Source organism: Ranitomeya imitator, chromosome 6 (assembly GCF_032444005.1).
Source record: "Ranitomeya imitator isolate aRanImi1 chromosome 6, aRanImi1.pri, whole genome shotgun sequence".
Classification (NCBI taxonomy): domain Eukaryota; kingdom Metazoa; phylum Chordata; class Amphibia; order Anura; family Dendrobatidae; genus Ranitomeya; species Ranitomeya imitator.
This window is the reverse complement of record NC_091287.1, coordinates 48,406,937-48,426,290: the sequence shown is the minus strand read 5'-3', so window position 1 is coordinate 48,426,290 and position 19,354 is coordinate 48,406,937. Positions and strand designations below refer to the sequence as shown.

Sequence of the window (19,354 nt, the reverse complement as noted above, 5' to 3'; positions counted from 1 at the left end):
GACACTTTAGAAATCCATGGCCGCCAGAGCAGAGCACATTCTTCCTACATACCGGAATCCCTGGCGCCTCTTATTTGACCCCTGATGAAGCTTTAGTGAAACGCGCGTCAGGTGTTTGGTGTGTGTGAGCCTGAATCTCTTTATCATGTGTATTATCTGCACTTTAGGCTATACATTCTATGGGACTTTATCATTGCTGGCAAATTAATTCATATTTCTATATCTCCTTTGTATTCATTACGTGTTTACATATAAGTCACTTCTAATCTTGGAAAAATTAATCGTCCGTTATTTATTCTGTGAAAAGTTTCCTAGGAGTATACATCTTTGGTATTCAGATACTACGTTTTATTGCTTACACTTTTGGGGTAACTCCTTTTTTATTGGCTCACCCACTATACCTCGCCTACTGTATTCTCACCCATCCCTTGTAGATTGTGAGCCCTCGCGGGCAGGGTCCTCTCTCCTCCTGTACCAGTTATGACTTGTATTGTTTAAGATTATTGTACTTGTTTTTATTATGTATACCCCTCCTCACATGTAAAGTGCCATGGAATAAATGGCGCTATAACAATAAATAATAATAATACTTCTGTTTGTTATCTTAGATATATATATTTTTAGCATTGATGATGTTTTATCAATATTTACTTTAGTCCTTGCACATTTTTCTTCAGGTGTATATTCAAATAGTGTTTGTGTGACGATTACCCGGTCCGATTAGTAGCACCATGTGCATCATGTTGCAACGAGGACGTTAAGCCGGTGCCACTAATCAGAAGAGGCGCCGAGGATGCCACGAGCTAGCAGGAAGCTCACAGGCTCTACACTCTCCCAGAAATGAACCACCAATGTGGCTGCTGGATCAGGGTCTTACAAATCATTTTCTCAACTATTGCGAACCCTTTTTAGGAAAAAGTTCATACTTCTATATTTAAACATTTTTTAAAAAAGCGTAAACTTTCCCCCTCCCCCACCATCCCCGAGTTTTCACATTACGATAATCTTACCACATTACTAGAATGAAATGAAAGCAAACCGGTAATCTCTTTAAACAGGTTTATTACAACAGATACAGTTCACATCTGACTAGCTTGTTTTCCTCTGTTCCCCCACACAAACATTTGAAGTCTTATTTATTTCCAATGGGGCCAAAAAAAAAAATAAAAGGTAGGGGGGAATTAATAATAATATTAATAAACTTGGTATATTGTATGACTGAGCGAGTAATGTGCGTCTAAGAGCACGACACATGTCCGGCTCGGCAGTTATCACAGGCTGCGTGTGGAAAGAACTTCAATAATTTATACAAGCGCGTGGGTTTGTCGATTAATCACTGCAATGTTAAGCTACTGTACACAGGAATGAAAATAATACATAGAAAGAAAGTGCCATAGCAACAGTGCTGTCAAGAAGAAAAACTTAAGATGCATGGGAAAAAGTCTTCTAGTAATCGGGAGGAACACTTCCAGGAATATAGTTATTTCTTTGTAGAAATAATAATAATAAAATAATAATAATAATAACGTAATGAAGCACTGTCCTCAAACCGGGCCGGGGTGAGAGTCCGACATCCAGAACAAATGTTTTATACACTGCCCGAACTGTTGGGAGATGACGACTTCAGACACAAACATTCTGCTTGGTGCTGGGATCTAATTTCTGGGGAGGAAAGGAGGGTTGGGGGGAAAAAGGAAAAGAAAAAGGCAAAATCTCTGAATGATAAATTAACGAAAAAAAATAAAAATAACGGCTAATTTTGCAGACAAGCTTACTTGGGAAAAAAATTAAAAAAAAAAAGGCTAGAGTTGTTTACCACCTCAGCATTGATTAGTTTTGGATGTCAAAGCTCCGATACACATGGGCATCCCATGGCTTCAAATCTACAAAACATATTTACAACGTGAAGGATACATCTACAAGAAATCTACATTTCAAGGGTTTTTTTTTTGTTGTTTGTATTTTTTTTCTTCTCTTTTTTTACAAATCACGCTTTTAATTTTCCCCCTGAATTGACGCCCTCCAGTCCCGTTCCCCCTGAAGTGTCCGCTGCCCGGCTCAACGGTCCAAAGTCTACTCGTTTGCAGCTCAAAAGTGTTGAGACCAGGCTCGCTCGGCTTTACAGTCCCAAGTCCACGTGCAAGATATCTCTTCACACCATGAAGGAATTCTGATTTTTAAGTTTTTCAAGTTCTTTAATTTGCTGTCTCAAAAACAGTATCCTGCGGGAGACAAAGAATAAGGGTCAGAATGCCGGACAGATTGCCAAATTTTACTGCAAAGATCCTGGCCTCGACGCGTGAAATCCATTCACATGGGCATATTATCAATGCTTAGTTCCCTCTTGTCACAAGGAAATGGTTTTCCACACGTTTAATGGGGTTGTCTTTTTACTTGAATTTCTCCCTTAATTTGGGACTAAAAAAAAATTTGCAATAAAGTTCCATAAAAAAAAAAAAAAAAAAAAGTTGAATTATTTGGCTTTTACAGTCTTTTTTTCCTTGCACATTCACACTTTGATGTGGTCATAAATCCGCTGAAAGAAGCTCAGAAAAAAGATAAAAGCGCTACAAGTTACCTGTCAGACAGTCATAGCAAACTGACTGACGGTTTCTCAGTTAACTCATTCTGCGCTGGCAATAGCCGTGCAACACAGAGGATGCAGAAGGCAAATAGTGTAAAATTAATTAAAAAAAAAAAATGTAAGCCCAAAATACATAAATCCAAGAAAAGAAAAGTCCTTTTAAAAAGGTAAAGCTTTACTGTCAGAAAACAGTTTTTTTGAGTTACATTTTTTCTCTTCATTGTTGACTTTTTTTTTTTCATTTGCTAGTGATGAGCGAATATACTCGTTACTCGAGATTTCCCGAGCACGCTCGGGTGTCCTCCGAGTATTTTTTAGTGCTCGGAAATTTAGTTTTTATTGCCGCAGCTGAATGATTTACATCTGTTAGCCAGCATAAGTACTTGTGGGGATTCCCTAACCACCAGGCAACCCCCACATGTAATTATGCTGGCTAACAGATGCAAATCATCCAGCTGCGGCAATAAAAACTAAATTTCCGAGCACTAAAAAATACTCGGAGGGCCCCCGACCGTGCTCGGGAAATCTCGAGTAACGAGTATATTCACTCATCACTACTCACAACTATATGAAAAATAAAAAAAATATATAAATCTTTCCGTTTTGGCATTGGCAGTTAGAAAATGTAACAAAAAAAGTCATACTAACCTTTGCTCACGCAAAGTCGCTTGAATTTCACATACTCGAACTAAAGACCTTAAATTTTTCAACTCTGTACAAATTTCTGACATGTGAATGCTCCCCATGTTGTGAGCTTCTTCACGCAACCTTGAGGCCTAGAGAAAAAAAAATAAAAAAGTTAGCCTATGTTACCTGGGGTTTATAAACCACCAGAATAATTAACACTAGATGCCACGTTTTCTTTTTAGCAAACAAATTGCACAACAGTCTGTGCCTGTTAGTAGCTACATTGCTGATGGAACAAAAAAAAAAAAAATCAATCATCACGGCAGGGAAGGCGACTTTGGCAGTAACAGCCATCGCATGGCCGACGCTCACTCGATGCTGGTGCTACATGGTGGCGCTATAGATGGGGATCATTGCGACACCTACACCACAACAACAAGCAAGTCACAAAAAGTCCAAGCCAGTGGGAATTTGTAGCTTGTCGTGGTTCCGTAGTGGTTGCAATGCAGCCTTCATTCACTTGTATAGCGCTGTGATGTAGCGGTGGCAACGAGCGAACTTTGGTTACGCAATGGCTGTTGCGGCCAAAGACTATCACGAGTCTTATGACGTTAACCTGTTACAGAATAAACCCTCAGTGGCATTAAAAATAACAAAAATCAGCATTAATTGCCTGCCGACGCTGCAGCGCATCCCCCCGCCATACAATCACTGGGCTCAGCGCTTATAAATTGCACGCAGTCAGATGTAGGCTTGCACAGAACATTTGTGGAGCTCGGATTAGTGATGGAGGAATGGACAGGTTACCTGTTTCTCGGCATGATCTGCAGGCCAGCCTTGAACATGCTTTATAAGGTTTTCATTGAAGTAGGCAGCTAGCGTTGGCGTCAGTGAACAGGAGGACGATCGTGCAGACGTGCTCTGTGGTACAGATGACGTGCTGGACGCACAAGTGCTGGAGGTGTGGTTTGGGCTCGGAGACGGGCTTCTCTGACTGCTACAGCGAGAAAAGAAAATAATGATTGGTGAGGAACCTACTTAAAAGCTTTGACAGTTCTCGATCACTCAGGTATGGGGGGGGGGGGAAATAAATACTCCATTCAGACAACACGTCATAATGTCAAGGAATACAGGCTCCCAAGAACCTCACACCACAGAACAGAAAAAAACGGCTCCTGGCTTTAGCAGACCCCTGCCACCATGTCTTACGCAGTGCTCGCTGATCTGGGATGGGCGCCATGAAATACTACACTACACCCAGTGATCATATCTGACCACAAGGGCAACTAACTTTATTCTGAAGAGTGTCCAATCAGGCCGATATAATACATCCATGGTTAGCGATCCACAATGCAAGTACCGGCCAAGGGACCTCTTCGTATAACAAGTAGGGATGAGCGAACGTGCTCTGATAAGGTATTATCTGAGCATGCTCAGGTGCTAACAGAGTCCTTGGCGTGCTCGAATAATACGTTTGAGTTCCCGAAGCTGCATTGTCTCACGGCTGATCAATAGCAGCAACACATGTGGGGATGTCATGTTAGACAATCCCTGCATGTGCTGCTGCGGTTGAACAGCCGTAAGACATGCAGCCGCAGGTACTCGAACGTATTATTAGAGCACCCCGGAGACATTCTGTTAGCACCCGAGCATGCTGAGATAACACCTCATCTGAGCAGATTCACTCATCACTAACAATAAGCTAACCTCGACATAACTACAGAATAGCTGCGGGTAACCTACCTTTGCCGTTGAAGATTTCGGGGGGAACTGGGTTCATGTCCTTGGGGTTTGTCAGCAGTCACAGTCTGCTGTGGTACAGTCTGTATAGATGGTCCTTGCTTAGCACCAACTGTGGTATTGGCCTACAAAGGCATGGATATGATCAATTTACAATCATTGGTCAAAAAAAAAAAATAAAGCCTTGAGTGTAACGAGCCATAATAATCTATGGAATTATCAAAGATCTATGGAACTAGGTAGGGTACCAGCGTGCTCCTCTCTTCCATAAAAGAAGGTGGAAGGGCACTGTAATGCAAAAGGTTACCTTACAACGCAACTTTTTTTTTTTTCATGGCCAACAAAAAGCTGTTTATTTTTATTCTATTTATTTCTTATCCATTTTTAAACACTGAACTGTCTGGACTTTCTCCATAATCGCATAGTAAAGGATCACACAAACGGAAAACTGATTTACAATGGCTCTCTTATGATCTCCATACTTATTGGCAGAAACAGGTGAGAACAGCATATGCACAGCGTATAGTGCCGGGTTCAGACGGACGTGATTCACAGTCTGTACACGGGTCACAATGCCCCGACTGCGGCTCTCCTAATCTGGATTTACCCCATATATATGCCCATGAGGCTTTTAGGTCATGAGTCAGGAGACTCGCGATCAGTGTGTATTGTGGTCCGTAAAGATGCTTAAATACAACCATCTGATGATTTTTAGAATTAATTTTTTTTGTCAAGCAGCGTTGTTATTCGTTCACTAGAAACCAAAAAAGGATTCCTGAATGCTAGTGTGAACACCGCACAGTAAGATTTAGGTTTGCACCCCAAGCTTGAGCTATGCAACAAGTGAATGAGAACGCATCCTGACTGTGACAAGCAAGACAAAAAAAAGGCCAACCATGTCAGATTTTTGGCCACTTAACTGTGGCAATACCTTGGGGAAGATGAAGGGGGTCGCAATACGACCTCATGCACTGCGGCCAAAGTCACAGAGTGACCCCTCAATCAATCATGTACTCAAATCCATCTTGCTTTATAGTTTTGTAGGGAACGACAGAAAACTAACAATAAGGGATGCCGAAGGAAAAATGGTTGCCCTAAATAACCTCGACTACTTTAAAACTTTAATTTTAATTAAAACAAAAAAATATTACTGGGGAAAGTTACAAAAGTAAAAATCTAACTCTGGCCAATATGATTCATCACACATTAATATATTCTTATTACTCACTTATTAGCTCTTGAAGCTTTTTATTCATTATTCAGACAGATTTCTGACATATCTTGCAAGTTCGTAGTTTAAGTCCCATTTCTATCACTGATTAAATCCATCACGCAGGTATATTATTATTCCAATTACTTTTTTTCCCACTTGTAACCAGTGCTAATAAACTCATGAGTATTATTTGCTGATGGACGGCTTATATAATGTCACAAATAGCTGGTGATAAAACACTGAGTATCTGCCATCCTAGTATCCTAGTGATTAAACCAAAAGTGTATAACACGCTATTGTAAAACTCTGCCCAACGCGTTTCACCCTAATACGGGCTTCATCAGGGGTAAGATGTTGCTAGTGAACCAGACAGTTCCTATCCATTCATGAGCAGAGGAGTTACCTTTGGCTGTGAAGATATGGGTGTCGTGTTTATCATGGGTTTGTGAGGAACGGTGTTAGTCTGCGGTGTGCTGATTCGGGGGGATACATATGATCTTGGTGACGAGGCATCAGATGTCAGCGACATAGGAGACTGACTGGACTGTGTTGCTTAAAGAAAGAAAAAAAAAAAAGTTACGGCTTTTACTTTTCAACACAAAGATAAGGCACATGTCCAATATTCCTGCACATGGGAGAAGAATGTATAACAGGCTGAGACTCTGGCAGCATGAACACAACAGGCCATCGCTCACCTTGTGCAGACAGCTGTGCAACTTGGGAGATCAGAGACGTGATGTTGAAAGCGGAGGGCCCGGCGGTAATGAACTTGTGTAGTATAGACTGTAGAGAAGCTTGTGTCACAGCAGCTGTAAGGACTAAAAACACATGTCTAGGTTACAACATGATGCTACAGAACAAAAAATGCCAAGTCAATGAAAAGAAAAATGCCCATTAACCTGAAGCGGCAGCCTGAGGAGCGCACTGTAAAGTGAAAGCGAAAGTCATTGGCTTCAGGTTACACATTGCCTTTGTAGTAAGAAGATTCTGCCACTAGATGGCAGCACTTACACAATATAAAATCATCTGCTGGAGAAAAATAATGAAAAAGATGTAAAAGGTTCTCTCAGCAGTCAGGTGTAACAACCTCACATCACAGTGATATGGCTTATACTGGAAACACGGTCGTTCTACAATATAATACACTGACATTTGCTTTATAGACAGAAGCAGACCAGCCAAAAGCTGAAAATAACTCCCATCTCCTTATAGAGGGGGATAATGGGGCCAATTGTATTAAAGAAAAAGAACAGAATGACCGGAGCATTAAAAAAATGGATAAAACAGTGCAACAATGAGGGATTTCATCTTTAAGGGATTTTCCACTTTCAGAAAACTGGACACCAAACATTGCCCGTCATGCAAAATAACAAAGGCAAAGTACTTTCCTTCACTGGGTCCAGCGCTCGGCTGAGGGAATGAGCCAAAACTCAGAGGGCAGTACTGCCTGATATTGCCAAGGTGCATGGCATGCAATATTTGGGGTTCATTTTCCTAAAAAGGCTGCTTCCTGTTGTACAACTACAGAAATGCATAATAATCTTGAACTTACTAATAGATTTTATACTTTAAAGAGGATTTGTCACGTGTTCCAAAAAATTAGCTTGCTACCTTGCCAAAATCCCTGTGTTCTCCTGAACCAGCTGCTGTTTTCCGTTTTTCATTTCAGTCCAGAGATGCCGCAGAGCGGTGACTGCGCAGCATACATGGAGAGAGGGGGAGAAAACTCTAGAAAAACCGCACGCCGGGTCCGCAAGCATAATTGGTGCAAAAAAAAACAAAAAACAGTAGGCCAAACAGAAGCTAGAACAGCGCCAGGTTCAGGAAAAAACAGGGATTTTGACACGGTAACGCTAATTTTTTACACTCGTGACAGGTCCACTTTAGTGAATACTTGTATACTTCCCGTAAAACAAGTCTGAACTTACGCCATTGCTCTGATATTCTAAATGCAAATTTATTAAAAGAATTGACAATTGGGAGTTATCATTCCATGTGTAGAACGGAGACTCCCTGCAGTCTGACCAGTACTGAACCAACTGTGCCAGATTGTGTAACGACTCCGACTGGTAACATCTATTCATTCATTTGTAAGTGGAAAAACAGACGAACGCCACAAAAATGGAGAAAACCATGCTCCAGAATTGATAGAAGGGAACTGCAAGAATTTAAAAAGTGGACGACGCTTATTTCAATTGATTCTTTACTGCAGTTATTATAAAAATAAAAAAATTATACATACTTGTTACTGAAAAGTTAAAAGCCACTTGCACCTTGGCACAGATTTTTTATTGTTTATTTTCTTCCTAAATGCACAGTATAGCAGCTTTTTAAATATTCTTCACTAAAAATGTTCAATCATTTTGCTGCTGTGAAGTCCAACTTTTTTATCGAGCCGACGGCCCTACATAAAGGTTACAAATCCATCAGCTCATGGCAGCTGTCTGCTTGCTGCCCACCGCGACGGCTTTCTTCTTGCTCCTCCACTTTCCGACCGCTCCATATTTGCGTCTCCACTTTCCGACCGCTCCTTACTTACTCCTTCACTTTACGACGGCTCCCTACTTGCTCCTCCACATTCAGACGGCTCCCTACTTGCTCCTCCACTTTCCGACGGCTCTCTACTTGCTCCTCCACTTTCCGACGGCTCTCTACTTGCTCCTCCACTTTCTGACGGCTCTCTATTAGCTCCTCCACTTTCCGACGGCTCCCTACTTGCTCCTCCACTTTCCGACGGCTCCCTACTTGCTCCTCCACTTTCCGACGGCTCCCTACTTGCTCCTCCACTTTCCGACGGCTCTCTACTTGCTCCTCCACTTTCCGATGGCTCTCTACTTGCTCCTCCACTTTCCGACGGCTCTCTATTTGCTCCTCCACTTTCCGACGGCTCTCTACTTGCTCCTCCACTTTCCGACTGCTCTCTACTTGCTCCTCCACTTTCCGACGGCTCTCTACTTGCTCCTCCACTTTCCGACGGCTCTCTACTTGCTCCTCAACTTCCTGACAGCTCTCTGCTTACTCCACACCCCCCTGACGGCTCTACTGCGCCAAACCCAGCTTTATAACGGCCATCTTGTCCACCCCCCTCCTGACAGCCATCTTGCACCCCCCTCCATTTTCTGTGTTACGGAAGGGGTTTTGAACAGATCTCCAAAAGTGTAGACATGGAAGAAAGCATGTACAGTCTCACAGAGGGCAGATAGAACAGGCTGTAGACAAAGGAGTAAAGCACATGAAGAGTAAATAAGTGCAGGATAGAAGCAGTAAGGATATACGAGATACTGAAGACGTCCTAGTTACACACAGAACTCAGAGTTTACATTACTGAGCATGTTCGGGTCCACCGGGTTAAGCCAAAATTTAAAAAAAAAAAAAAAAAAAAAAGTTTGGTTCATATATCAGAATGGTACCCGAACTTGACCCCGATTCAAGTAAATTGGAGTCTTGAAAACCCAGCGGTTCCCATGTACACTGTGTTCCAAATTATTATACAAATTGGATTTAAGTGTCAAAGATTTAATTGTTTGTATTTCAAATAAACTCGTGGATGGTATTGTGTATCAGGGCTCAATGGATCACTGAAATCAATCTTAAACATGTTATAATTAATTTTCCAGGTGATTCTAATTAAAGGAAAACTACTTAAAAATGATGTTCCATATTATTAAGCAGGCCACAGGTTTCAAGCAATGTGGGAAATAAAAAGGATCTCTCTGCTGCTGAAAAGCATTAAATAGTGCAATGCCTTGGACAAGGTATGAAAACATTAGATATTTCACGAAAACGTAAGAGTGATCATCATATCGTGACAAACAGAGCACAGACAGAGTTCATGCAGATAAAGGCATAATGAGGAAGGTTTCTGCCAGACAAAATCATTGGATTAAGAGAGCAGCTGCCAAAATACCATTACAAAGCAGCAAACAGTTAATTGAAGCTACTGGCGCCTCTGGAGTCCCTCGTACCTCAAGGTGTAGGATCCTTCCAAGGCTTGCGGTGGTGCATAAACCTACTATTCGGCCACCCCTAAACAGTGTTCATGAGCAGAAACGGTTGCAGTGGGCCCAGACATACATGAAGACTAATTTTCAAACAGTCTTGTTTACTGATGAGTGTCGAGCATCCCTGGATGGTCCAGATGGATGGAGTAGTGGATGGTTGGTGGATTGCCACCATGTCCCAACAAGGCTGCAACGTCAGCAATGAGGTGGAGTAGTCATGTTTTCAGCCGGAAAAATGGGGAAACAGCTGGTAGGACGCTTTAAGGTTCCTGAAGGTGTGAAAATGACCTTTGCAAAGTATTTAGAGTTTCTGACTGATAACTTTCTTCCATGGTCTAAAAGCAGAAACGTGTCTTCAGAAGCAAAATCATCTTCATGCTAACAATGCACCATCTCATGCTGCAAAGAATACCTGAGTCATTGGCTGCTATGGGCATAAAAGGAGAAAAACTCATGGTGCGGCCACCATCTTCCCCTGACCTCAACCCTATAGAGAACCTTTGGAGTATCATCAAGCAAAAGATGTATGAGGGTGGGAGGCAGTTCACATAAGAACAGCAGCTCTGACTTCATGCAAGGAAATACAAGCAGAAACTCTCCAAAAACTCACAAGTTCAATGGATGCAAGAATGGTGAAGGTGATATCAAAGAAGGGTCCTATGCTAACATGTAACTTGGCCTGTTAGGAGGGTTTGGAGTTAAATAGCTTTTTTTGTTCAGTGAATGTGACCTCCTAATGCTGCAAATTCCACAAATGAGCATTTTCAGTTCTATAAAATTTATGAAATGTTTACAAATTCTACTGTGCCTAATAATTTGGAACAGTGCGTTTTGAGTTTTTATTCATTTTGGAGATTATACGGTTATCATTGGGAGGTTTCTTCAATAAAATTCGATGTATACTCTAATAACGGATGATGACTTTTATTAGACTAACTTATTTGCCCCGACCATTTAGGAAAATCCGAGAAAAATGTCATCTGCATAATAATTTGGAACACTGTGTAGTCCTCTGTGTGACAGCATGGAAAACAGCGGCTCTGACCAGCAGTAACCTTACTGAAGTGACTTACAGTGACAGCCGCTGGGTGATCCGGTTCCCACACTGTCACACAGAAGACCGCGTGTGAACCAGATGTGACCAGCGGTGACAAGGTTATCGCCAGCTGATGACTACTACTGTCAGCACCGAGAGCAGGCAATGCAGATGACCGGACTCACCATCTGGCGCCTGTGCATAGCGGTAGCTTCACTGCTATCCACAGGCATCGGAGACAAAAGATTAACGTCGATTACTTTGTGAGATCATTTTATTAATAAATTGGTGAACGAGTGCTAGTATGTGGGGGTCTTTATTCAAATAAAAGTTTTCTCTTTTGTGTCTTTATTTTTACCACTGGGTTAGTAATGGGGGTGTGAATGACACCTCTCCATTATAAACACCAAAAAATACCCCCATTTCCACTGCACCAGAGCAAACCGGGAAGAGCTGAGGTTAGGTGCCGGAATTAGCGCATCAAATATGATGCGCCAATTCTTGGGCTGCTACATGCTGATATTTGTATGTTAGGAATGGCACAATAACTATGGGCATTCCCAACCTATTAATACAAGCCTGCAGCTCTTTTTCCATTAGCTGGTTGTTAAAAATAGCGGGGGTCCCCACGCCGGTTAAATTTATTACTAATGAAACGAAAAACACTACAAAATTAAAAGAAAAGAAAAAAAGGGGTCCCCCATATTTATAATAACCAGCCAAGGGAAAGCAAACAGCTGTGAGCTGGTCTTATTATTCCGGGATGGGGCTAATATACATGAACCTTCCCAACCTATTAATATCCCCCAGATGTTAGCTTTGCTGGTGATAAAAAAATTAATATTAAGTGGGGTCCCCCATATTATTAATAACCAGCTAAGGCAAAGCAGAAGACAACTGGGGGCTGATATTAGTAGGCAGGGAAAGACCGTGGATATTGGCCCCGTCCCAAACTAAAAAAACAAAACAAAACAAAAAAAACAAAAAAAAAAAAAACAGTCAGCCGCCCCAGAAATGGTGTATTCATTAAATGTATCAATTCTGGCACTCTGCAATCGGTGTAATGGGATTGTGGGACTGATGCCAACTGTGTAATGTCTGCTGACATCAAGCCCACAAGTTAGTAAGAGAGAGGCGTAAAAAAACAAAAAAAAAAATACAAATATCTTAGCTGGTTATTAAAAATAGGGGTAACCACACTTCTTTTAAGGGTCCTCCCAATTTTAAGAAGTGAATTCCAAGCAGACTGCTGGGGGCTGATATTAATAGGCTGGGAAGGTCTATGGATATTGGTCCTTTCCCAGCATAAGAACAGCTCATAGCTTTTCTTAAAATAGGGACCCCACGTAGTTTTATTTCTTAGCATTTTTCATTTATTAGTAATAAATATATGAAGAAAAAAAATGGTGGTGGGTCCCCCAATTTTTATAAGCAGCCAAGATAAAAGCAGACAACTGGGGGCTGCTGTTCTCAGGCTGGTAAGGTTCGACGATATTTGGCCCTTCCCAGCTTAAAAAAATAGCAGCCCGCAGCAGCTCCAGAAAAGGCACATCCATTAGATGCTCCAATTCTGGCACTTAGCCTTGGCTCTTCCCGCTCGCCCTGGTGCGTTGGCAAGCGGGGTAATATTTTGAGGTTAATGTCAGCTGTGTTATGTCCATTGACATACAGTACAGCCCAAGGTTAGTAATGGGGTGGCAACCCGGTAAGGGGAAACAAAAAAAAAAAAAAATACTCCCTCGTTTACCTATTAATTAAAAATAAATCCAGGAAGTTCCGACCGTAATGCAATAGTGAAATATCCCAAGACGCCTATCGAATCCTATGGAGTCTTGTGAGAAAGTTCTCAGGACGAAACTTCATAGTTCACTCGCGTTCAGCGGCAGGCACAAATTCTCACACTCCTGCCTGCTGCTTACCGGGAGTATTGAGCCTTGTTCTCAGAATGTTATCAGAACACGACTTAATAAGGTTACTTGCGGTCAGCGACAGACAGGAGCGTGAGAATTTCGGTATCTGACACTGAAAATGAGTGAACTTTGAAGTCTCGTTCTGAGAACTTTCGCCCAACAAGACTTCACAGGATTCAATGGGCGTTGTGGGACTCTTCACTATTCGATCACCGTCGGAACTTCCTGTATTTTTATTTAATAAATTGGTAAACGAGGGAGTCTTTATTCAAATTAAAGATTTTTTTCCTGTGTTTTTTTTTTTAACCCCTTCCCGACCCATGACGCCACGTAGGCGTCATGAAAGTCGGTGCCAATTCGACCCATGACGCCTATGTGGCGTCATGGAAAGATCGCGTCCCTGCAGGCCGGGTGAAAGGGTTAACTCCCATTTCACCCGATCTGAAGGGACAGGGGGAGTGGTAGTTTAGCCCAGGGGGGGGTGGCTTCACCCCCTCGTGGCTACGATCGCTCTGATTGGCTGTTGAAAGTGAAACTGCCAATCAGAGCGATTTGTAATATTTCACCCATTATAACGGGTGAAATATTACAATCCAGCCATGGCCGATGCTGCAATATCATCGGCCATGGCTGGAAATACTAGTGTGCCCCCACCCCACCGATCGCCCCCCCAGCCCCCCGTTTTGGCCGGTACACTGCTCCGGCTCCCCTCCGTCCAGTGCTCCGCTCCCCCCCGTGCTCCAATCACCCCCCCCTGCACTCCGATCCACCCCCCCTGCACTCCGTTCCACCCCCCCGTGCTCCGTTCCACGCCTACCGCGCTCCGTTCCACGCCTGCCGCGCTCCGATCCCCCCCGTGGTCCCCCCCACCCCATCATACTTACCGATCCTGCCGGGGTCCCGTCCGTCTTCTCCCTGGGCGCCGCCATCTTCCAAAATGGCGGGCGCATGCGCAGTACGCCCGCCGAATCTGCCGGCCGGCAGATTCGTTCCAAAGTGCATTTTGATCACTGAGATAGATTATATCTCAGTGATCAAAATAAAAAAAATAATAAATGACCCCCCCCCCCCCTTTGTCACCCCCATAGGTAGGGACAATAAAAAAATAAAGAAATTTTTTTTTTTCCACTAATGTTAGAATAGGGTTAGGGGTAGGGTTAGGGGTAGGGTTAGGGTTAGGGGTAGGGTTAGGGGTAGGGCTAGGGTTAGGGCTAGGGTTAGGGCTAGGGTTAGGGCTAGGGTTTCGGTATGTGCACACGTATTCTGGTCCTCTGCGGATTTTTCCGCTGCGGATTTGATAAATCCGCAGTGCTAAACCGCTGCGGATTTACCGCGTTTTTTCTGCACATTTCACTGCGGTTTTACAATTGCGATTTTCTATTGGAGCAGTTGTAAAACCGCTGCGGAATCCGCACAAAAGTGACATGCTGCGGAATGTAAACCGCTGCGTTTCCGTGCAGTTTTTCCGCAGCATGTGTGCAGCGATTTTTGTTTCCCGTAGGTTTACATTGAACTGTAAGCTCATGGGAAACTGCTGCTTTTCCGCAGCATGTGCACATACCTTTAGAATTAGGCTATGTGCACACGGTGCGGATTTGGCTGCGGATTGGCCGCTGCGGATTCGCAGCAGTGTTCCATCAGGTGTACAGTACCATGTAAACATATGAAAAACCAAATCCGCTGTGCCCATGGTGCGGAAAATACCGCGCGGAAACGCTGCGTTGTATTTTCCGCAGCATGTCAATTCTTTGTGCGGATTCCGCAGCGTTTTACACCTGTTCCTCAATAGGAATCCGCAGGTGAAATCCGCACAAAAAACACTGGAAATCCGCGGAAAATCCGCAGGTAAAACGCAGTGCCTTTTACCCGCGGATTTTTCAAAAATGGTGCGGAAATATCTCACACGAATCCGCAACGTGGGCACATAGCCTTAGGGTTGGGTTGGAATTAGGGTTGTGATTAGGGTTGTGATTAGGGTTATGGCTACAGTTGGGATTAGGGTTAGGGGTGTGGGGGGGTTAGTGTTGGAGGTAGAATTGAGGGGTTACCACTGTTTAGGCACATCAGGGGTCTCCAAACGCAACATGGCGCCACCATTGATTCCAGCCAATCTCGTATTCAAAAAGTCAAATGGTGCTCCCTCACTTCCGAGCCCTGACGTGTGCCCAAACAGTGGTTTACCCCCACATATGGGGTACCAGCATACTCCGTACAAACTGTGCAACAATTACTGGGGTCCAATTTCTCCTGTTACCCTTGTGAATCTAAAAAAATGCTTGCTAAAACAAAATTTTTGAGGAAAGAAAAATGATTTTTTATTTTCACGGCTCTGCGTTGTAAACGTCTGTGAAGCACTTGGGGGTTCAAAGTGCTCACCACATATCTAGATAAGTTCCTTGGGGGGTCTAGTTTCTAAAATGGGGTCACTTGTGGGGGGTTTCTACTGTTTAGGCACACCAGGGGCTCTGCAAACGCAATGTGACGCCCGCAGACCATTCCATCAAAGTCTGCATTTCAAAACGTCACTACTTCAATTCCGAGCCCCGGCATGTGCCCAAACAGTAGTTTACCCCCACATATGGGGTATCACCGTACTCAGGAGAAACTGGACAACAAATATTGGGGTCAAATTTCTCCTGTTACCCTTGGGAAAATTAAAAAATTCTGGGCTAAATAATTATTTTTGAGGAAAGAAAACGTATTTATTATTTTCACGGCTCTGCATTATAAACTTCTATGAAGCACTTGGGGGTTCAAAGTGCTCACCACACATCTAGATAAGTTCCTTTCGGGGTCTAGTTTCCAAAATGGGGTCACTTGTGGGGGGTTTCTACTGTTTAGGCACATCAGGGGCTCTGCAAACACAACGTGACGCCAACTGAGCATTCCATCAAAGTCTGCATTTCAAAACGTCACTACTTCCCTTCTGAGCCCCGACGTGTGCCCAAACAGTGGTTTACCCCCACATATGGGGTATCAGCGTACTCAGGAGAAACTGGACAACAACTTTTGGGGTCAAATTTCTCCTGTTACCCTTGGGAAAATAAAAAATTGCAGGCTAAAAGATCATTTTTGAGAAAAATTTTTTTTTTATTTTCATGGCTCTGCGTTATAAACTTCTGTGAAGCACTTGGGGGTTCAGAGTCCTCACCACACATCTAGATTAGTTCCTTTGGGGGTCTAGTTTCCAAAATGGGGTCATTTCTGGGGTATCTCCAATGTTTAGGCACACAGGGGCTCTCCAAACGTGACATGGTGTCCGCTAATGATTGGAGCTAATTTTCCATTTAAAAAGCCAAATGGCGTGCCATCCCTTCCGAGCCCTGCCGTGCGCCCAAACAGTGGTTTACCCCCACATATGGGGTATCAGCCTACTCAGGACAAACTGGACAACAATATTTGGGGTCCAATTTCTCCTATTATCCTTGGCAAAATAGGAAATTCCAGGCTAAAAAATCATTTTTGAGGAAAGAAAAATTATTTTTTATTTTCTTGGCTCTGCATTATAAACTTCTGTGAAGCACCTGGGGGTTTAAAGTGCTCAATATGCATTTAGATAAGTTCCTTGGGGGCTCTAGTTTCCAAAATGGGGTCACTTGTGGGGGAGCTTCAATGTTTAGGCACACAGGGGCTCTCCAAACGCGACATGGTGTCCGCTAACAATTGGACCTAATTTTCCATTCAAAAAGTCAAATGGCGCGCCTTCCCTTCCGAGCCCTGCCGAGTGCCCAAACAGTGGTTTACCCCCACATATGAGGTATCGGCGTACTCGGGAGAAATTGCCCAACAAATTTTATGATCCATTTTATCCTACTGCCCATGTGAAAATGAAAAAATTGAGGCGAAAAGATTTTTTTTGTGAAAAAAAAGTACTTTTTCATTTTTACAGATCAATTTGTGAAGCACCTGAGGGTTTAAAGTGCTCACTAGGCATCTAAATAAGTTCCTTGGGGGGTCTAGTTTCCAAAATGGGGTCACTTGTGGGGGAGCGCCAATGTTTAGGCACACAGGAGCTATCCAAACGCGACATGGTGTCCGCTAACGATGGAAATAATTTTTCATTCAAAAAGTCAAATGGCGCTCCTTCCCTTCCGAGCCTTACCATGTGCCCAAACAGTGGTTTACCCCCACATGTGAGGTATTGGTGTACTCAGGAAAAATTGCCCAACACATTTTAGGATCCATTTTATCCTGTTGCCCATGTGAAAATGAAAAAATTGAGGCTAAAAGAATTTTTTTGTGAAAAAAAGTACTTTTTCATTTTTACGGATCAATTTGTGAAGCACCTGGGGGTTCAAAGTGCTCACTATGCATATAGATAAGTTCCTTGGGGCGTCTTGTTTCCAAAATGGGGTCACTTGTGGGGGAGCTCCAATTTTTAGGCACACGGGGGCTCTCCAAATGTGACATGGTGTCCGCTAAAGAGTGGAGCCAATTTTTGATTCAAAAAGTCAAATGGCGCTCCTTCCCTTCCAAGCCCTGCCGTGCGCCCAAACAGTGGTTTACCCCCACATATGAGGTATCAGCGTACTCAGGACAAATTGGACAACAACTTTTGTGGTTCAGTTTCTCCTTTTACCATTGGGAAAATAAAAAAATTGTTGCTAAAAGATAATTTTTGTGACTAAAAAGTTAAATGTTCATTTTTTCCTTCCATGTTGCTTCTGCTGCTGTGAAGCACCTGAAGGGTTAATAAACTTCTTGAATGTGGTTTTGAGTACCTTGAGGGGTGCAGTTTTTAGAATGGTGTCACTTTTGGGTATTTTCAGCCATATAGACCCCTCAAACTGACTTCAAATGTGAGGTGGTCCCTAAAAAAAATGGTTTTGTAAATTTCGTTGTAAAAATGAGAAATCGCTGGTCAAATTTTAACCCTTATAACTTCCTAACAAAAAAAAATTTTGTTTCCAAAATTGTGCTGATGTAAAGTAAACATGTGGGAAATGTTATTTATTAACTATTTTGTGTCACATATCTCTCTGGTTTAACAGAATAAAAATTCAAAATGTGAAAATTGCGAAATTTTCAAAATTTTCGCCAAATCTCCGTTTTTATCACAAATAAACGCATAATTTATTTACCTAAATTTACCACTAACATGAAGCCCAATATGTCACGAAAAAACCATCTCAGAACCGCTAGGATCCGTTGAAGCGTTCCTGAGTTATTACCTCATAAAGGGACACTGGTCAGATTTGCAAAAAACGGCAAGGTCTTTAAGGTCAAAATAGGCTGGGTCATGAAGGGGTAAAACTATTCACTTACCAGATTAGTAATGGGGATGCATGATTGATAGATGCTGCCCCATTACCAACCTCTGGGCTTGATGTCAGAAGACACTACACAGCTGACAACCCCAAAATATTAACCCGCTTGCCAATGCACCAGGGCAAGTGGGAAGAGCTGAAGCCAAGTGCTAGAATTGGCCCATCTAAGGCTATGTTCACATTTGCGTTGTGCGCTGCTGCGTTGGTGACGCAACGCACAACGCAAACAAGAACGCATGCAAAACGCATAATTTTGCGACGCATGCATCCTTTTTTTGCCGGATTTTGGACGCAAAAAAAATTCATCTTGCTGCGTCCTCTGCGCCCTAACGCTTGCGGCAAAAAAGACGCATGCATCACAAAACGCATGCAAACGCATGTCTATGCGCCCCCATGTTAAATATAGGGGCGCATGACGCATGCGTCGCCGCGGTGGCGCCCGACACACCACCGCAAGACGCTAATGTGACCGTAGCCTAATAGATGCGTTTTTTCTGCGGCGGCTGCTGCGGGTTGCTATTTTTAGGCTGAGGAGGGCCAAATTATCGAGAATATTGAGAATACCAGCCCCCACTGTCTGCTTTACCTTTGCTGATTATCAACAACGGGGTAGAACCCAACGCAGCTTTATTTTATTTATTTAAATAATTTAAATAAAAATAAAGGGGGTGAGGTCCCCAGTATTTTTGATAACCAGCCAAGATGAAGCAGAAAGTTGAGGACTGCAGCTGTCTGCTTTACCTTAACTTGAAATTAAAAAAAAAAAAAAAGAAGAAGGGGACTCCACGTCTATGTTTGGAGTCTGTGCACAGACACCAAAATTTACTGTTCAGATTCGCCAGTCACCAATTACTGGCAGTCGCAGAAAACAAAATCTGAAATTTAGAGCAGACTGGAAAATGCCTATCAGGGGGTGAAAATGAATGAGGGAATGAAGAGAGCAGGCTAAAAACTTAGTGCAATTGTAACTTAAACA

At 42.9% G+C, this 19,354-nt stretch overlaps 1 protein-coding gene across 3 annotated transcripts in view; it reads right to left on the bottom strand.

Annotated features, from left to right (window-relative positions):
• Nucleotides 1–1,045: 1,045 nt before the first annotated feature.
• The window catches only part of WAC (WW domain containing adaptor with coiled-coil), a 109,253-nt gene continuing 90,944 nt past the window's right edge, over nt 1,046–19,354 (bottom strand). For all 3 annotated transcript variants that reach the window (XM_069729634.1, XM_069729632.1, XM_069729633.1), the window contains 6 exons: nt 6,860–6,982; nt 6,568–6,716; nt 4,955–5,076; nt 4,019–4,208; nt 3,233–3,360; nt 1,046–2,222 (listed from right to left, as the gene is read on the bottom strand). In XM_069729634.1, the coding sequence (XP_069585735.1) occupies nt 2,153–2,222; nt 3,233–3,360; nt 4,019–4,208; nt 4,955–5,076; nt 6,568–6,716; nt 6,860–6,982 (782 nt within the window). In that variant the 3' untranslated portion in view covers nt 1,046–2,152. The remainder of the gene's footprint in view (nt 2,223–3,232; nt 3,361–4,018; nt 4,209–4,954; nt 5,077–6,567; nt 6,717–6,859; nt 6,983–19,354) is intronic.